This window comes from Pelobates fuscus, chromosome 5, assembly GCF_036172605.1.
Source record: "Pelobates fuscus isolate aPelFus1 chromosome 5, aPelFus1.pri, whole genome shotgun sequence".
In the NCBI taxonomy this organism is placed as follows: domain Eukaryota; kingdom Metazoa; phylum Chordata; class Amphibia; order Anura; family Pelobatidae; genus Pelobates; species Pelobates fuscus.
The window spans coordinates 200,428,935-200,449,700 of record NC_086321.1 but is presented as its reverse complement, the minus strand read 5'-3'; the positions used below and the strand labels follow the sequence as shown (position 1 = coordinate 200,449,700).

At 39.9% G+C, this 20,766-nt stretch overlaps 1 protein-coding gene across 1 annotated transcript in view; it reads right to left on the bottom strand.

The window, feature by feature from the left end:
• Positions 1-20,766, bottom strand: part of CNTNAP4 (contactin associated protein family member 4) — a 440,483-nt gene that overhangs the window by 172,264 nt on the left and 247,453 nt on the right. Inside the window, exon 10 of the mRNA XM_063454951.1 lies at positions 5,662-5,833. Coding sequence (XP_063311021.1) covers positions 5,662-5,833 — 172 coding nt within the window. The remainder of the gene's footprint in view (positions 1-5,661; positions 5,834-20,766) is intronic.

Below are 20,766 nucleotides of genomic sequence, written 5' to 3'. Positions count from 1 at the left end.
GTTGTTGTACCTCATAAGGAACCTTATTGCTATGAAGTCTAATCTTCTGTTGCTGTTCTATTAAATTCTGTTAATTTAACTAAAGCTGATTCTTTATTGAATGAACTCTTAAAATATGATATAATACCATTAAATATATAACCATGCATACTTATTGTTTTAAATATATAAGCCAGGCAATATGCCATTGTCTAGATAAGTGCCATCGTTTAACATGTAAATAATCCAAATGTATTATTGTTATTTATTATTACCGTATATACTCGAATATAAGCCGAGGCCCCTAATTTTACCCCAAAAAACTGGGAAAACTTATTGACTCGAGTATAAGACTAGGGTGGGAAATGCAGCAGCTACTGGTAAATTTTTAAATAAAATTATATCCCCCAAAAATTATATTAATTGAATATTTATTTGCAGTGTGTGTGTGTATGAATGCAGTGTGTGTGTATGAATGCAGTGTGTGTATGAGTGCAGTGTGTGTGTGAATGCAGTGTGTGTGTGTGTATGAGTGCAGTGTGTGTATATGAGTGCAGTGTGTATGAATGCAGTGTGTGTGTATGTGTGCAGTGTGTGCAGTGTGTGTATGAGTATGTGTGCAGTGTGTGTATGAATGCTGTGTGTGTGTGTGTGTGTGTGTGTGTGTGTGTGTGTGTGTTGCAGAGCCTTGGTGGGGGGTGGGGAATTTTTTTTTTATTTTTTTTATTATTTTAATATTTTTGTATTATTATTTTTTATTATTTTATTTTATTTAATTATTATTTTTTAATTATTTTGATATTTTTTTCATTATTATTTTGTATTATTTTATTTTATTTGTACTATTATTATTTTTTTAATTATTAATATTTTATTATTTATATTTATTTTTTTTCATCCCCCCTCCCTGCTTGCTAGCTAGCCAGGGAGGGGGGCTCTCACTCCCTGGTGGTCCAGTAGCATTGGAAGTTCAGTGGGGGGAGAAGTGGGGCTGGCAGGGAGCACTTACCTCTCCTGCAGCTCCTGTCAGCTCCCTTGTCCTCCGCGCCGGTCCGTGCAGCTGCCTCTGTCAGCTCACACTGTAAGTCTCGCGAGAGCCGCACTATGACCCCGCGGCTCTCGCGAGATTTACACTGGGAGCTGACCGAGGTGCTGAACGGACCGCCGTGGAGGAGAAGAGAGCTGACAGGAGCTGCAGGAGAGGTAAGTAAGATCTCTGCAGCCCCCACAGCCCCATTGTCTGTATTATGGCAATGTAAATTGCCATAATACAGACTATTGACTCGAGTATAAGCCGAGTTGGGGTTTTTCAGCACAAAAAATGTGCTGAAAAACTCGGCTTATACTCGAGTATATACGGTATATATTTATTCATACCGTATTAATATAGATAAGTGCAAAATACATAGTACCGTATATACTCGAGTATAAGCCGACCCGAATATAAGCCGACCCGAATATAAGCCGAGGCCCCTAATTTTACCCCCAAAAACTGGGAAAACTTATTGACTCGAGTATAAGACTAGGGTGGGAAATGCAGCAGCTACTGGTAAATTTCTAAATAAAATTAGATCCTAAAAAAATTATATTAATTTTCATTTTTATTTACAGTGTGTGTATATAATGAATGCAGTGTGTGTGTATGAATGCAGTGTGTGCGTATGAGAATGCAGTGTGTGCGTATGAGAATGCAGTGTGTGCGTATGAGTGCAGTGTGTATGGGTGCAGTGTGTATGAGTGCAGTGTGTATGGGTGCAGTGTGTGTGTATGAGTGCAGTGTGTGTGTATGAGTGCCGAGTGTGTGTATGAGTGCAGAGTGTGTGTATGAGTGCAGAGTGTGTGTATGAGTGCAGAGTGTGTGTATGAGTGCAGTGTGTGTGTATGAGTGCAATGTGTGTATGAGTGCAGTGTGTGTGTGTGAATGCAGTGTGTATATGAGTGCAGTGTGTGTGTGTGAATGCAGTGTGTGTATATGAATGCAGTGTGTATATGAATGCAGTGTGAGTGCAGTGTGTGTGTGTGTGTGAATGCAGTGTGTATATGAGTGCAGTGTGTGTGTGTGTGTGTGTGAATGCAGTGTGTGTATATGAATGCAGTGTGTATATGAATGCAGTGTGAGTGCAGTGTGTGTGTGTGTGTGTGTGAATGCAGTGTGTGTATGAGTGCAGGGTGTGTGTATGAGTGCAGTGTGTGCAGTGTATGTATTTTTTTTTTAATTCTTTATTTTTGTAGTGCACAAAATAAAATCCTGCATCGTCACAATAACGATTGCAGGAACATGCAAAAGTCACAACGAAACAGGTTACATCAGAAGTTTCATCTTAAGAGTGATTTCTTTGTTTCATTTTGCTGTACCTGCACATTTTTTGTTAAGGTTAAAGTACAAAATGTAATTGCACACGTTTTTAACATTAGCTAAGGTATAAGTGATACGTGCATTTTCAGTGTGCATAGGTAGACGGTTGAAGCGGCAACTGTGAAACATTCAGACATGTGCGGTTATGGTACGAATAACTTCAACATATTACATGCCTCCAGAACAACATACGGTTAACAGAGCTAGTTCAATTTCGCTAGTGTAGTTGTAGTGTCGTGAAAGCTTTTGCAAGGTTCGCTACTCTTATATATGCCCCATCTCAGGAAGCAACACGTCCAAAAATAAAACACGTAACAATTAACAATACTGGGGCCGTCCTATGCCATAAGGTGACGTCACCATACCTTTCAAATGCTAATGCAAACAGTTCCGTTGTAGTTGAGGAGATTTGCGTGGGTTAATCTATACACAATCATGCTTAGTGTGTGCGTATTGCGCGGTCTCCTGATCTTGAGCACTGTTGTGGGTCGAGTATTGTGGGTCTTTCGCGTTCTAGTGTGTATAGTATGCGTTGGGGGGATGTGATTGATGGGGTTCGGTGGGTCGTCGCTAGAAGACTACGTGGCCCCTACCCCGTGGGAGCTTTGCCCCTAAGTTGTGGCTCGTGGTCCTCCGTCAGGGGGCGCAGTGTGTGCTGATAAAGCTGGGGGGGAGGGAGGGCAGGGAAGGTCCTTGTACCCTATAGTCAGTGCCTCTTACCGTGATCCAGCCCCTGCATGGTGGTTGCTGTGCGGTGAGCAGTCTGGTGGCCATATGGTGGGCGCACGGCATGCACTGAGATGTGCAGTGTTTGGTGTAAAATAGAGATTAACAAAGAAAAAGGAACAATAAAAAAATAATAAACAAAAACACAACAAAAGCAGCAAGGACATTCTCGTTGTGAGCTACAGTAGGGAGTCCAGTACTAAGTCCAGCGAGCCTTTAGCCCGCACCAGGCAGTAGGTGTGCCCTGCTGGAGGCCTAGCGCTGTGGATTTCTTGCGGATGGTCCTGTGTTGGTCGCTGCGCCTGCGTCCCCTGTGGGCTTTCTGGGTACGAATGGTGCCGTGCCAGCTGGGTTCCAGGTGTGGGGCTGGGCCGCTACTTGCGGTCTCTCAGTCTGGAGTGTGTCCTTTGGGAAGCCCAACTTCACCAGGGTCGCCTCTACCTCTCCAATATCGTGGACCGGATAGGAAGCACTGTCCTTTGTGACCAGCAGTGTGTGAGACGTTTTCCATCGGTAGGTGATACCCTGTTTCCGTAAGAAAGTAGTGAAGGGCTGCAGTGTTTTCCTCCAAGCTAGGGTACCCCCTGAGAGGTCCGCATAAAAGGTGAGCTGAGAGGTCTCGAAGTGGTATGGTGTTTGTCCTCTGAGGGAGCCCATCACCGCGGCCTTGTCCTGGCCGGTCTGGAAGTGGACAATCAGGTCCCTTGGGGCCGTGGCCAGTGCCCGGGATGGCTTGGGAATTCGGAATGAGCCATCAATTGCCACCGATTTGGCTTGTCTGGGGGTCAGGAGTGCACTCAGGAGCCGTCTGAGGAAGTGTGGTAGCTCAGCGTCCGGCACACTCTCCGACACCCCTCTAATTTTAATGTTGTTGCGGCGTCTGGAGTCCTCCATAGCTGCACATCTTTGTTCCAGTGTATTGTGTTGCCTTTGGAGCATGTGCAGCTCCTGTTGCATCTGGGTGAGTTGCGTAGTGGCGGCGCGTGCGTTCTCCTCGAGCTTGCCCATGCGGCCTGTGAGGCCTAGTAGGTCTTTTCTGAGCCCGGCCACATCTGCCTGAATATCTCGCCGCAGGCCCGCCAGGAGCTCTTGCATATCCGCCTTAGTGACCGGTGCAGTCGGTTGGATTCCAGTGGGCGTAGGCGGCGATGTCTGTGCCCTTGGTGCAGGTATGTGGAAGTCCTCCGACCCCATGGTCTGGTCATCGGAGAAGTCGGAGCTCTCTCCCATGTAGTGTGATAGCTGGGATTGTGAGGCTTGTGAGGCGCCATGTGCTTGCCGCCATAGGTCTCCTATGGTTGCTCCAGCTCTCGGCTTATCAGCTTTTTGTTTTTTGCTTTTACGGCCCATTGCTGTCTGTGCCGTTTGTGGGTCCAGTGGTGCCAGCAAAATTTGGGGTATTTGCTTGATTTTTGCGTTTTTGGGTGCCTACGGTCAGAGCTCGAGGGATATGCGACCGTTCAGTTCAAGCGCTAGCTCCGCCCCCCGGGAATCTGTGCAGTGTATGTATGAGTGCAGTGTGTGTGTGTGAATGCAGTGTGTATATGAGTGCAGTGTGTGTGTGTGAATGCAGTGTGTATATGAGCGCAGTGTGTGTGAGTGCAGTGTGTGTGTGTGTGTGATGCAGAGCCTTGCTGGGGGGTGGGCATTTTAATATATTTTTTATTATTATTATTTTAATTTTTTTTGTTATATAATTTTTCTTTATTACTATTTTTATTATTGTATTATTATTATTTTAATTTGTTTTGTTATATAATTTTTTTATTACTATTTTTATTATTGTATTATTATTATTTTAATTTTTTTGTTATATTATTAATTAATTTATTTGTATTACTATGATAAAAACATTTTTGTCCCCCCTCCCTGCTTGCTAGCTCCTTCCCTGGTGGTCCAGTTGGATTGGTAGTTCAGGAGGGGGGGGGGGGGGAAGGGGGCTGTCAGAAAGTTTACTTACCTCTCCTGCAGCTCCTGTCAGCTCCCGTCCTCCGAGGTCCGTTCAGCACCTCGGTCAGCTCCCAGTGTAAGTCTCGCGAGAGCCGCCCCCCTCTCCCCCAGTCTGTATTATGGCAATGCAAATTGCCATAATACAGACTATTGACTCGAGTATAAGCCAAGTTCCGGTTTTTCAGCACAAAAAATGTGCTGAAAAACTCGGCTTATACTCGAGTATATACGGTATACATTCTAGTCATTTCCTATCCCATATATTGTGTCCCTCAGAGTTATATAGACATATAGATAGATAGATAGATAGATAGATAGATAGATAGATAGATAGATAGATAGATAGATAGATAGATAGATAGATAGATAGATAGATAGATGGATGGATGGATGGATGGATGGATGGATGGATGGATGGATGGATGGATGGATGGATGGATGGATGGATGGATAGATAGATAGATAGATAGATAGATAGATAGATAGATAGATAGATAGATAGATAGATAGATAGATAGATAGATAGAAAGAACAACATATTTAATACAAGTATATGCACCAAATTCAGTATATTAAAACCAATGCTTAAATATCATGATGTGGGGAAAACTGAGATTATAAATCAGCCACGTTAACAGTCTGTTTCTTACCTGTCAATGATTCCACATACATCGATGTGAAGGTCACTGAAATTTCCCAATGTTCCTTGCTGTACTGAAATGAGGTCTATCACCTTTGTACCAATGGAAATTAATTTCATGCATCCTAGAAAACTCCTGACAGGATTTATACATCCATAATGGGTGCTGTTTTCTGGGCAACCTGAAAAAACAAGATATGAAATGATAACATGTCTCTATAAAGGGAAGTGTATTAGTTGTGACTTATTCATGAAATCTCCTTCTGTCATCCTATAAAAAAATTAGGGTAAAATATTTACTTTCTTAAACCATTTGGGGCATTTCTCCTCATGATCTAAATTATTATAGAAGACATTTTCACCAAGATTATAAGCATAGAACTCTATGCAATGAATCTGCATGGTGTTGTATGTATGTTTTACTTATTAATTCAATATTATTAAATAGTAATAAAATATACTAACAATTGTTATTAAACTTATAATTTAATTTAGCATAAAAGTCTAAAAACATGGGGCAGAGCAAACCACCGACCTGTATGGACGCGTTTTAACATAGCTCCAAGCTTCAGAGGACACAATCCACAACAATCGGGAATAAAAAATAGAAAAGGGGTCACCCCAAACGAGCAGCCTGGTCCCTGTAGGCATCCAGCAAGACCCCCGCCCGCAAATCCGTTGCGCTAACTAAATATTTTCGAGACCACACGGACATGCAACCATCCATGGTAGGCCTCAATATGAGCCGGAATCACCAGGCATCGCATCGCACCATCCAGCCAGGGGGACTCTGAACAATCTCTATCACGAACAAATCAGGACATTAAGGACCTATTAAAACATCTACCTTCAAAATAGGACCTAGCCAAGATGCTAGGAAAAACAGAAGTCTTGTTTCAGGCTAAATTGGAAGCCATTGGCACGGATCTATGCCACATGGGAGACAGAGTATACACATTACAGGACGAAGGAGACAATGTCTATACTCAAATCCAACATATACAGGACACACTGGAGGCACACACAACTCACCTCAGGGACATGCAGAAATCTCTCGATGATCTGGACAACAGAGGACGCCAAAATAATCTTAGGATTAAAGGGCTCCCATAGAGTGATCAGGAAAATCTCTCAGGTACGCTACAAAACCGGTTCAACCTAATTCTAGAGAGACCCTCTGACACACCAATACTGATGGACAGGGTGCACAGAGCCCTCAGACCTAGAGGGGCCCTGACTGACAAGCCGAAGGATGTGGTCTGTCGCCTCTATTATTACACATGCAAACCTCTCAACCTCTCCTATATCACGGGTCTTCTATCTCCATATACCCAGACCTATCCTGGCTCACACTGCAAGCCATCCATTCTGTGAAAGATGTTCCTGCATTTCTACAAGCCATGGATCTACCAACAGCCCAAATCCCAGACTGGTTCGGACCAATTCTCACCCCACTGTCATTCCAACTCCTGAAAAGACAACGCTGGCAATAGGTTCCAACGAAGAGGAGAAACGACCCTGGTGAACCAGCATCAACCTCTTCCTCACCGATGGGTAAAGCGGCGACCCATTGAACATTTCCACTACTATCGCAGATCACATACTATGCTCATAAGATGCAGAAGGATTGATACAGCAGATTATTGCAATGGACCATTCATACTCACTCATTCTCAGTTACATGGACATGGACACCATAACCTCTTACTGCACTTGGTCATCATTCCAGCAAAGAAGTTTGTATGAGTGCTACCCAAGCTATGAGAGAAAATAAACTCAGTCTGGTATATTTACACTGTTGAATCCTGTTTCTATTCTCTCCTTTTCCTCTCCTACGTCCCTCCCTCTCTAGTTCCCCTTTCTTCCCCCTGTCAGCAATGACCACCTTCTCTCGCAAACTATATAAAAAAAATATATGCTGTTGTATAATTATGTTATAATCTTGATGAGGGAAAGGGGGGGACCCCACCACACAACCCTGTCTCCCATTACACCTGCAACATATTAGACCCTAGAGATCTTATACAAGGGACTAGGGATAAAGCAGAATGTAATATTTACGCCTGATAGCTCGGGAAATGATAGCTCCACAGATGCTAGAACAATATCAGCTGAATTAAACTTCACAAACTTATAAATTCAACCCTTCAGCCAGGAGCGGGTCATATTTTCTCATTTCCCCCTCTCACATTCCCACTATCACCCAACAAAGGTTGTTACAGTGATATATGCTGAACATGCACATATATTCTCGTCCCACTGCCAAATTGCGCATCAGCTGCCAACTCTCTAAACCAGTAGAAATACGGAATGACACGAGACAGGGGTGCCTTCTCTCCCCATTCATGTGTTATTCATTATAATCCTAGAAATCTTCTTGCAGGGCATTAGGGACCACCCACACATTCGAGGAGTGATCAGCAACCAAAGGGAATAGAAGGTATGCGCCTTTGCGGATGACTTGCTCTTTATGATTTCTGATCCTATCCCCACAATGGCTCCTTTGGTCGAAGAACTAACCTTATATCACCATATCTCCAGTTTCAGAGTGAACTACTCTAAAAGCAAAATACTACAATTACATACAACTGAACATATAACAGCCACCCTAAAAACCACATACTCCTTCACGTGGGCTGATTTGTCTGTCAAATATTTAGGGTTCAATTGTCAAAAGATTTCTCCAAACTTAATGAACTAAATTTTACTCGGCTGGTTCACAACCTGTCAAAAGACTTAGCATCATGAACAAAACCCCACTTCTACTGGATTAGTAGAATTAACATATTAAAGAGTAATACTTTACCCCAAATTTTATATATGTTACAGGTTCTCCCAATTGCATTACCCAAATTCGTCTTCTCCACTATTAGACGAACCATCTCGAAATTTATCTGGGGAGGTAAACACCCACAGCTAGCGTTCCACACTAACTCAACACAAATCATGGGGAAACTAGGTCTTCCAGACAAAGAATTATATCACAAGGATATATGATTGGATGAATCCGGCCCCACATGAACAGTAGGTCAACTTGGAAAATTATATTTTTTACATACCGATATATATCGTGCCATGGCAGGGTAATAGACGTAAACACTTGCGCCATCAAAACTAAACCCACCCAACGATCTAACCTGCCCTCAAACCACATTAGAAACTCACCTAATATCTCTCCACATCCATCTCCGCTCTATACCATAATGCATAATCCCCTCTTCCCACCAGGTCTCCAATCCACTATGTTTACACCACCTAAAGACTCTCAACACCTCGCATTAAGCTCATTCTTAGAAGATAAGTCCCTAAAATTATTGCCTACCATAATAAACAAAGCACAACAATCGCCATTGGAGTTTTTCTTTGATGCCAAACTTTGTTACTTCATACAGTCTGACACACTATTACTGACAGGGGATCGTCCCTACTGTGACTTTGAAATGAAGTGCCACACCCGTAGTGTGAAACTAAACACCTTTCACCATTTTATAAAGTACTTCAACTTGAGCATAAAGACGTGTACCCACGTACACAACATCATGGGCTACTGACCTCCAACTCACCATATTCAAGCACATACACATGACTACTATTAGTTGTAACATTGTAGAAGCAAATTGTAAGAGAATTTCCCGATGGCACTATTCGCCAGATAAATTACATAGTCTATTCACGACCATCTCTGACTTATGCTGGAGGTGCCTCTAAGGGCCCACACATATATGGTGGTCATGCCCTGTAATTAGAACTATTGGAGGTGCATAACGATCCTGATACAAAGTATCACAGACATATATAAAGCCAATAAAACTACGACAATGATATTGTACATTCTACTCCACTTCCCAAAACAAAGCGCATTCTCATAAATCACTTACTCACAGCAGCTAATCTGCTCATACCAATGGAGTGGAAACAAACCACAGCCACAATGATAAGAGAGTGGATTCAGAAAATGGAGAATATAAGGGTGATGGAGGAGCTCTACTACTCATTTACCGATAAATACGCCCTATATAATAAAATATGGGAACCATGTTTGAAATTCATACGGCAACAGCCTTAGAGGTAGATATTTATATCTATTGGGGAAGTCCGGGTTGCATGTACTTTCTGTCCCACAATTTTGTGTAATTTTACAACCACGCTGAGAAGGAGAAATATAGGACAGTGAGAAACAACACAGGAGATATGCTTACCGACTAACTGTTCAAGACGGCAATATGTACTTTCTTACAACAGTCGGCAAATGCATGAGATGTACATCTTATGACTATCCCGGAACACCTTTTACTCATACGCTATCAGACCTACTCTCAACAAACCCCCAACCCCAGGCAGCACCTGTCTCTCTCTTGGACCACATTTTCTAAGTTTGTTAATTTTACAATGTTTATGATGATCAACTTTAGTTAAGTCATCCACTAAAGTCACATATCAATGGCTTATATGAACCATCCTACAATACAAATATCTGGCTGGGAAGGGGGTGGTCCCAATACCTTTTCACATATTTGGAACCAATATACTGGATTGACTGCACAACCAACATATATCTTATAGTTCTAAGGAAATGATCCCTGATCCTTACCTCCCCTTTGACAGACCAATCACACGGAACATCCTTATATGATGAGCTGTCCGATGAGCTATTCAGTGAGCTATCTGATAAGCTACTATAACTCCAGCTAAAATACATCAGGTGGGTGTACAAACCTCCACCCAGCGTTAATAGAGAATTATTACAGAATTTGTAAAATAATACAGTCCAAACCCGGTATGTAAGAGGAGATAAACATTGTAACTCGTGGTTTTCTTATGTACTACTCACAAAGCCATTTTGTATATATGTGTCTACTTATGTATAAGTCTACTAATGTCTGTGCACAAAATTTGGCAACCTCTGAAGAAATGTTTCAAACAATTGTATCCAAGCGATGTTTTCACAATGTTATGAACAAATTTTGATGACCAATAAAAATTTACAAATAAAAAAAAGGCTAAAAAATGTGAAAAATGTGAAATGTTAGAAAACTAGAAATAATATCATAATTTTTTTAAAAAAAAAAATAATATTAAATAAATGTTTTTAAGAAGATATTCTGCACTGTAATTTTGTATATCCTATGGAGAACCATTAGTGTATTGCAAAATAGATTATTTTAGACAATTTTCTACCTGCTAATTTATTCTATAATAGAAAAGTATACAAACCGTTTTGTACGTATTATTAGTAAAAACATAAATTGTTGGTTTACGTGTTTGAAGTAATTATAATAACTACACCTCAAAGAAAACAAAGTGCACAAAGTATGATAACGAGTCTGGGAATTGTGATAAAATGGTGCACACAGCCCTTTAAGTAGTTGCAGCAGCAAATCGTACATTACTTTTAAAATAGCATCAGAATAATTACACTGTGATAAATGGTGTGCATACTTCTTTAAGTAATTGCTGCAAGAAATTGCACTTTCTTTTCAAAGTAGTAGCAGAGTTACTTTTTTTTTTCCAATTTGATTTTTTATTAGTTCCAAAAAGAGTAGAAACAAGCAGTACATCATAATTGATTTACATATTTTTTCATCATAAAAAAAAAGAAAAGCAAAGAAAGGAGAAAAGGAAATCCCTTTCCTTCAACTCATTACATTACATTAGCACCTTTATAACATTCATTAACATTGTAAGGATTTCTATTCATATTATATAGAAAAATTTTCATGTTGCCTTATTAATGCTTCAATTTAATAAATACCTTCCTTTCTAGTTTATCTTATTCTCAGCTAGCTTACAATTGTGGTTTACTCCTTTATTAATCCGTTGCAGTATTAATTTATAATATCCTTAACATAAACAAAACTAAACAAAACCTAACCAAACAAACACAAATGTAATAATAATAATAATAATAATAATAAAAATTATAATAAAAATTCACCCCACCGAACCCTGGTTGTTCACCACATTACCAATTTACATACTCTTTTTAATTACTCTTTGTAGAGCATACTTCAGTCGCTTTATATCCAGCTGTACCATTCTTTTTTATACTAGTCAAGGCATCCATTGACTTCACTGGCCATCTTTTCATATGAGCTTATCTTATTCAGCTTAGCATATACTACCTCATCTGAGGGAATAACTTTCTGCTTCCAATTGCTTGCTAAAGCTATTTTTGCTACCGTAAGGATATTTAAAATTACCTTTCTATGGGTATGAATATTAATCCCTGGAATAATATGAAGTACGAATTTCTCCGCCTGCAGTGGAATCAAAAGCTTTGTCTTATCATAAATCATATTCTGAATTCGTTTCCAAAACTCTCTTAAATATGGACACCCCCAAAAAATTTGCAGCATGGAACCTGCTTTTTTCTCATACCTCCAACATAACCCTAATGAATCAGCATACATACGTGCTAATCTTTGCGGTACCAAGTACCACCTCATTGTCACCTTACAATACGCCTCCCATAGCGATAAACTATGTGAGGCTTGCTTGGTACCGAGCATAGCTAAATACCAATCTTTCCTAGAGAATTGCTGCCCAATTTCATTCTCCCATTTAATCATATATTTTAATTTACCTGGTGCAGCACTTTCGGTCAGTGCATTATAACACCAAGAAAAGGGTTGAATAGATTTATGTGACAAAATAAATTCTGGTGTGGGTAAGGTATTTACCTCATTATCTGGATTATCCAATGTATGTGCCTTTATTATATTCTTAATCCTTTAGTATACAAACAAGTCTTTAGCTTCAAAATTTAATTATTTTTGAAGATCAGGAAATAGCTTTACTTGTGGCCCAATCATTAGATTGCCTATTTGTCTTACCCCCTTCTCTTGCCACCTTCTCATCTGAAGGTCCAAAGAGAGGGCCGCTAATGCCGTTCGTTATTGGTGCAGCTTTGAACATCAAATTTAAATTTATTACATATGGACACCATTTTTTCCATAAACTTAGTAAGAGTTTTGTACTTTGTAACATAGGTTTTAAAGGAGACTGGGGAACCGAGGATGTCCATAAATAGTATGTTATATTATTTGCATCTAAACATGAATTTTCAAATGTTAGCCAAATTGGGTATTGAGAGGTTTTCCTCACTCTGAGTAATCTAATCCATTCTGCTAAAAAGATGCCCTATAATATATTTTAATATCTGGCATTCCCAGACCATTCGTGCCACTCTAGGGGGTTACCTCTTCCAAATATGAGCATTTATGGTACCCTGAATTTGCTTAAGTAATTTGTTAGAGAGTGCAATAGGTAATGTTCTAAAAAGATATAGTATCTGAGGTAATATCATCATTTTAATGAGATTTATGCGTCCCAGCCATGAAATCTCCAAACCCTCCCATTTTGCCATTGTATTTTTAATTTGTTGAAGCATTGGATAATGATTTACTTTAGTTAATGTTTTAGCTGCTTTAGTGAGTTTAACTCCCAAATATTTTATAAATGAGGTACGCCAATCAAAATTATAGTGTAACTTAAATTTATCTATTAGGGTTTGTTGTAATTTAATAGGTAGCGCCTGTGTTTTAGTTACATTATTTTTATAGTACGATACCTGCCCATGTTCTCTTAGCAGTTTGATCAGTACTGGTAAGGAAGACTCTGGATCTTTAATAAAGAGCAGAATATCATCTGCAAACAGCGCTATTTTTTAATACCCCCTGGTGTAATCAGCCCTTTAATACTAGTATCATGTTTAATAATTCTTACTACAGGTTCCATACATATAATAAAAATAAGAGGGGAAAGGGGACACCCTTGACGAGAACCATTACCTATTCTTATTTTATCAGAAAAGAAGCCAGTGTTAAGCACTCTTGCAGACGGATTTTAATATAATGCTAATATACTTGCTAGAAAAGTTGATGGGAAGCCCATTTTAGTAAGTGTGAGTGACATGTACCCCAATGCAAGCGATCAAATGCTTTCTCAGCGTCTAATGCTAAAATTAATCCTTGTTGTGATGAAGTGTTTGCCCATTCCACCAAGTTCACAAAATGTCTGGTATTATCCCCTATCTGTCTCCCAGGTATAAACCCTCCTTGTTCCTCCGAGATAAGATCCGGGAGGAGGTGTTTAATCCGTGAAGCTATTAATTTAGCATAGAGCTTAATATCCGTATTAAGTAGGGATATCGGTCTTACATTTTCACTCTGTGTAAAAGATTTATTAGGTTTAGGTAGAGCCACAATGTTTGCTTCCAACATTTCTTGGGGAATGGCACCAGTATCTTTTATATAGTTAAAAAGTTTCGTAAGAGTTGGGGTCAGTTGTTTTCCTAATTTTATAAAATAATAATTTGAAAACCCATCAGGCCCGGGAGCCTTATGTTTAGAAAGAGAATTTATTGCTGTTACTACCTCTTCTTCCTCAAATGATTTTTCTAGGAAGGTACATTGAAGTTGTGTTAACCTAGGTAAAGGGGCCCTCTCTAAAAAATTCTGTATCTCCTCCTTTCGATGGCTGATATGTATTAGTATCTTTCTCTAATTGATAGAGCACTGAATAATAATTTGCCAATTCATTTTAGTAGCAGAGTTACAATGGAACAAAAATAGAAAAAAAATATACAACTAGGCAACAAGTTTAAAAGTGGCAAAGATTACTTTTTTTAATTGAAACTACCCGCCTGGCCAGGCACTATGAATAAATGCATAAAATATGCTCCATTATTTTTTTAGATTGTTATCAATAATGAGACATTCTAAATCTATGTAAAGCAAAATTATATTTTTCAAAAAAGTAGAAATATTGCTTCAAAATGACATATTTACAACACAAGTGATAAACTTCACACTTCCAGAGCTTGTTAAACAGCTTTATTGAAACAACAGAGTAAATTTTAACCCATTGTGTGTCTTTGTCAAGATGTAGAATAATTGTTTTAGTATGCCTGAGTTTATAATGCTATGTACCATAAGTAGGACTTGAGGAAGACCCAGGCGGAGGAGAAACATATTGTAGATAATACATGTATTTCAACAGTTTATCTTACAGAATGTCTAGAATAAATGAAATAAAGTAATACAACTTTCTCATTGAGAGTGTCTGTTGATCTTTATTTGTAAAGTATCTAAATTTTAAACAAGTAATCCTTGTTTCACCATTAACTTTTACCCCATTCCATCTAAGATTAAACATGTTAATAAATTAATCATTTTTAGATTTTAGATTGACAATAAGAGGGCAAAAAGATGCTACCATAGAACATTTTTATAAATGATTAATAATTCTCTAGGTGATATCTTAAAGTAACACTTGAAACATAACCACTATTAATATGCTTGGAAGTAAAGGCTATATGTAAAAAAGAAAAAGAAAAAAATCAACAAATAAAAACACACATTATGTGCCATTACATTATGTATTTAAGGCGCAATAGGTGAATGCTTATTTTGAATCAGCATTTGGAGAAAGAATATAGCAAATTTAATATAGAGGAAATTAATAATCATATTAGCTCTCACCATGCTATTAATTGTTTATAATAATGTGCACAGGTTATATTTCATAATGAATCAGTCATTTATTGACTGAAAGGAGACCCTGATAGGATCAGTAATTATAAAAAAAAAAAATTATAATTGTGATAATTGCTTGATAAAATGATTAGCACATTACCTTTACCTGCCTAATATTATTTTATTGATAATATTAGTCAGTCCACTGCTATATGTGGCATATCATCTCTTCTCATTTTTAGACTCCATGTCTCTCACTCAGCGTTGTGTTTGTCTCAATCAACCACCTGGTGCACTTCAACTCCTTTTATGTCTTTCGACCCTTCTTCATCTCTGATTCAGCAAATTACATTCAGCTATCTTTCCCGTTGTACAAATATATTTTATCCTTCACCAGCCAAGGCAACATACCATGGCATTTAGCCCATAAAGGCCACTTACCTTCCATTTTTGGGAAGAATTTAAGTAGAGGAATATTCTCTCCAGCAAAGCTGTATTCTGTCAATGAACATAACTATAAGGAGAACTTGGCATCACAATCTTTTTAACTCCCACAGAGCGAACAAGTTTGAATTACATATTTAATCATGCAGTCTAACAATCAAGAGGAGGAAAGGCGTGATCAATGTGAATCAGTACTGAACCTTTACTGTTATATAATGTATTTTTTTTTTGTTTCTCTATAGCACAATAGCTCAGTGCAACTGCACAACTGAACACTTATATGAAGCTACTATGCTACATGGATATATTTATAGACCGCACAATGAAAACAGACATAAATTGTTGGGCTAAGCCGTGGTGTTTTATTTAAAACTTAAGGGGGCATAACAATTATACACTTTAAAACAATTAACCATATATCATATAACTTAAAACACAGTGTACTTTCTTAATTAAACATCACCAAATTACCAGTGGGTCCTAAATGACCTGACCGCCATTCATACCATTCACCACCAAGTCAATGCTCAAAACTTAACCCTAAGGATGACATTTTGCCCTACATTGCTTAAATGAACACTGCAACAAGTAACAATCAAAATGGGGCGGGGGAAAGGGTACATCTTTTTAATGCAATGAATTGACAACTTGTATACCACTGACATATTGACATGGATCTTAAAGGGACACTATAGTCACTAGAACAACTGCAGCTTATTATAGTTGTTCTGGTGAGTATATCCTGTCCCTGCAACATTTTTGCTATAAACACTGCTGTAAACAATGGCCACTTCTCAGATCCGCATGGAGACGCTGAACTTTCGACATAGATATGCATTGATTCAATGCATCTCTATAAGGAGATGCTGATTGCCAAGCCAGTGTTTGGCCCACCCTGCTCCCTTGACAATCTCAGCCAATCCAATGTGTATCCTATGGGAAAGCATTGGATTGGCTGAGATCATCAATTCTGATGATGTTGGCCAACAAGGCAAGGGGCATAAGAAGCCACCTAAATGGTGTTTTTAACACTATAGGGTCACGAACACACATTTGGTTTCCTGATCCTATAGTGTTCTTTAACCCCTCAGCTACAGTGACAGACACAGTGGAATAATGATTATTCTGAAGCAGTTAATCCCAGACTAAATCATAACCACAATCTGAAATAATTGGAGCAAAGTACAATTTTGTTTATTAATCCTTGCGTCAGGCACTGATCAAGTCGATTTCTTGTTCAAAAAACATACAAACCATGCAAACTGGGGGGCGGGGCCGGGCCGCCGAGCCGACTGGAAGCAGATCAACATGGCTCCGGGCCTACGGCCCTAATATCGGCACAAAATCCGCGCATATATTGCCCTGGAGTCAAATATCCAGATGGGATGACATGGAGAATCACCTCAGCTCCAATCTGGTACCAGACAAAGGCCAACAACATGTCGTCAGCAACGGAGCTGAGGCACCCGGCCTACCTGCCTGCACAAACCGGGACATCAACAGCAAATGACCCAGACTCAGAAGCCGGCAACTTACCCGGGTGGGAACGCATGCACGCAACATTAGCCTCAGAAGAGGGCCCCGAGGATGTGAGAAATGGCCCCGCCCCCCCCCCCCGGCCGGTGGGGGTGATCCCGGCCACATGGGGACGGCGCACACCAAGACGGAAGACCCCGACTTGGGCCTACACCGATCCCCTACACTGGCAATGGCTGCCAAAATGAGACCCGCCCGACAACAGGACCAAGGAGAGACAGACCAGTAGGCTGAGAGACACTTCGACACATACCTCTAATCCCGGGGTGGACTGGCCCACGGGCGGACATCTTGGACTGCTCACGAGCCGATATCATGGCTGCCTGACCTCAGGGTGAGGTGGGCACCCAGAGGAGATTGTCCCCACTGCTGCGAGCCCGGCGGGTGTGGGCGGCATGTGCCTCCGGCTGACCGGTGGCTGAGGGGCCGTGTGCCCACCATCCTGAAGAAGTGGCCGGTGCTGGGTGAGACATACAGGGCAGCCCATGTTCCCGCGGGGGTATCGAAGGATCAGGGGAGGTGCAGGGGACACAGGGCCGGCGGACTCTTGTGGGGGGCCCGCAGGAGCACATGTTGTCCCTGAGTGCCCACTGAGACATGGTGCTTACGGGGGCGGCCTGGACGGAACGGGGGCACCGACCCGGGGCCAGACACCCTAGGAGACCCTGCAACACGGAGTGCCCCTCGGCCAATGTGGAAAAACTCCATGCCACACAAATCAAGTGAGCCTCGACACCACTTATGGAACAACACGAAAAGGGCCGAACCTGACACTATCCTCATTCAGCCAGCCAGGATACACAGACCTGCAAGGCCACTCGGCCTCTAGTTCTGGACATGATGCTACACACCCTACAGTAAAAGCTGACCCTATGCTTACTCGAGGAGTACCATGACCTCTCCTCTTTAATGTGGGAGCCTCTGTGCTATATATAATTTGTTTGCTTACATGTTCCTTTACTGGCACTACATCATTAGCTACAGCTTACACAAGATTGTTCATTATAGTAACCTGCCTTTATTTCCATCCCATCATTTTTCATTTATTCTTTAAAAGTATATCTCTATATGTCCTAATGAGCATTCTATATAAGACTGCATGTTATTACTGAGAGTACCAGGACAGACTGAGCAACAATGATTTTTAACGTTATAATGTTATGGCAGGACCTGCTTGCTAACCACTGCTTGGGCTGTCTGGGCATAAAGCATAATAGATGTTCACAGGCATTACTAATCAGACAGGGAGACAAATGTATTTGACAAGTTAATTTATACTTGTAGCATACTCCACGCGAGAAGATGCTCTTTTATGTAGATTGCATGATGGCAAAATGCCTAAAGATTGAGCCTGTGAAAATTCTTAGTACGGAACCAACCTATACGATTGCCTCCGCTGACTCAGCGACTGGCTCCTATACCCAGATTACCTAAGGTCACGCTCCTGCAGTAAGAGGGCATATACCACATCAGTTCAAGTTGCATACCTAGTGGCAAAATGTGCGAGACGCACCTTAATGAAAGCACCCATTAACAAACCACACTAGTAACATTGACCGAGAGGGTGGCTGAATACACGTTACCAATTGACACTACTATATTGGCACGTACCTGACAACAATGCCTTAACAATGTAGTACCAAGCAGGCTTAACGCCTTTTGTAGGTCTGGCTTAGCAAGGCATATGAATACCCAATATTTGTCATTGCTTGTCTATTTGTCATTGCTTGTTCATACACTTAATACTGCGCTAGATATAGGTAATAGCACTAGCACAATCTTGGCGATATCTGCTATAATGCTTGTAAGTATATTCCTGCAAAGTTCGATTACGCCTATATGTTTTGATCCAATACGCCCCTGCGCAAGCGATATTCTGCATTTCCTCCTATATGCTGTCAATTAAGCCTCTGCGTAGGCGACTATTCATCTTACTGAATGTTACTGCTTAAGCCCCTGCGTGGGCAACCACTTGCTTTCTTTTGAACCAGTTCGCAACCTGCACTCATACTGCGAAACAATAAAAATATTTAAAACAAAAAAAGATTTAACTCAAATGCTATGATGTCAAATTATGCTGAAAAAGAAGTAAAAAGAAGCAACAAATGATCTTAATAAATCCTGAAATATATTACTCTTCTACCCATGTCGTAATATACTGTGTATTGTAATGTCTGGATTAGACAGTTGATCCTACACCCGTATGCTTGTATGATGTTTGTTTATGTTTTTTATGTTAGAGTCCTATGTTAGTTTATTATACAACTGCTTGGAACCAATCTTTACGACAAGGAGTATATCTTAGGCCTATATTTATATAGAATAAGGCTGAAGGATACTTATTAGAATTTCAGGCTGCAAACTTTATTTGATATTGTGGTTTATAATATACTAGATTGTGAACTGATGATGGAACTCCGAGTATTGTATACCTATTAAATGTTTGTCGAATTTGAAAAATGACAATAAAAACTAATTGAAAAAAAAAAAACCATGCAAACTACAATAGTGCCAGCTGCATCAATAAATGCAAAGTGTCACTGTCCTGAAATGCATTGTGAACAAAGAAAACCCATTATATGTGATGGGAAAATGAATTGTTTTACCTATGAAATGCTTAGTGGATATTCCCCTAGACATACAGCGCTATATAAATAAATATACATTAATCTATGGATGTATTGCATAATGAGACGTGGATTTAATAACATATATTTTCCTGTATCTACAAATATCTGGACAGGCCGTCTTTGATGATTCTGTTGGTGGAAGAGGGCAAGGGAATAGAGGTGAAGAAATAATTAAAGTCCCACAGGTGTAATTAGTACACTTGGATATACCTTGCCTAACATTCTCACCTGCAGGGCCAGAAGAAGGGATTTGCTATAGATACAAGTAAATAAAGGGTTAAAAGCCTTTGCCTTAGTTAAGTCTCTCCACGTCTGCATGGGTTAAAAGTAAAAGTATTTTTCTCTCCTAGCTCCTGTCTGCAATCGGTTCCAGTTGCCTCCCTTTTCTTTCCCATGAAAGAACATATTTTCGGAGAAGACGTGCTATACATGCGCAGTAGACTAACAGCAATACGTAATGTTCTATGAATAATTATAATTTTTTGCAGTTGTAAAGTTGTATACACCCCTAAGAAAACTGTGTTTCATATATTCGATGTACACCCATGAAAAATATACACTTTCTTGAACTTTATACAAACTGGCGTGCATTGATTGTTCACTGCAGTGAACATATACAGAGACAAGGAACGTAGAATGTGTTAGTGCATAAATCCATGGCAGCGTAAGGGTTTCAGACACTGAATAATTTTGCAGCCTAACAATATGTTTGATAGGAGTGTGCCAAATCGACAGATCCTTTTCATTTCTGCTAATACTCTAACAAAATGAAAATGGTACTTCTTTATTTTACAGGTCAGACCATCCAAATTCCAAATTCTTCTGATTGACATTATGAGTCCTGCCAATGCCAATAACACCAATTTAAACTATTCGACTGCTGCTTTACCAAAATTCATTATTCTCTGTTAACTTTTGCCACCTGGAAGCAACACAATCAATAGTGATAACAAAAAACTGGAAACATGTAAAGAGACTAACTGGGTTTCTATTTTTTTTTTTTACCAAACTAAGCTGATAAACTACGGG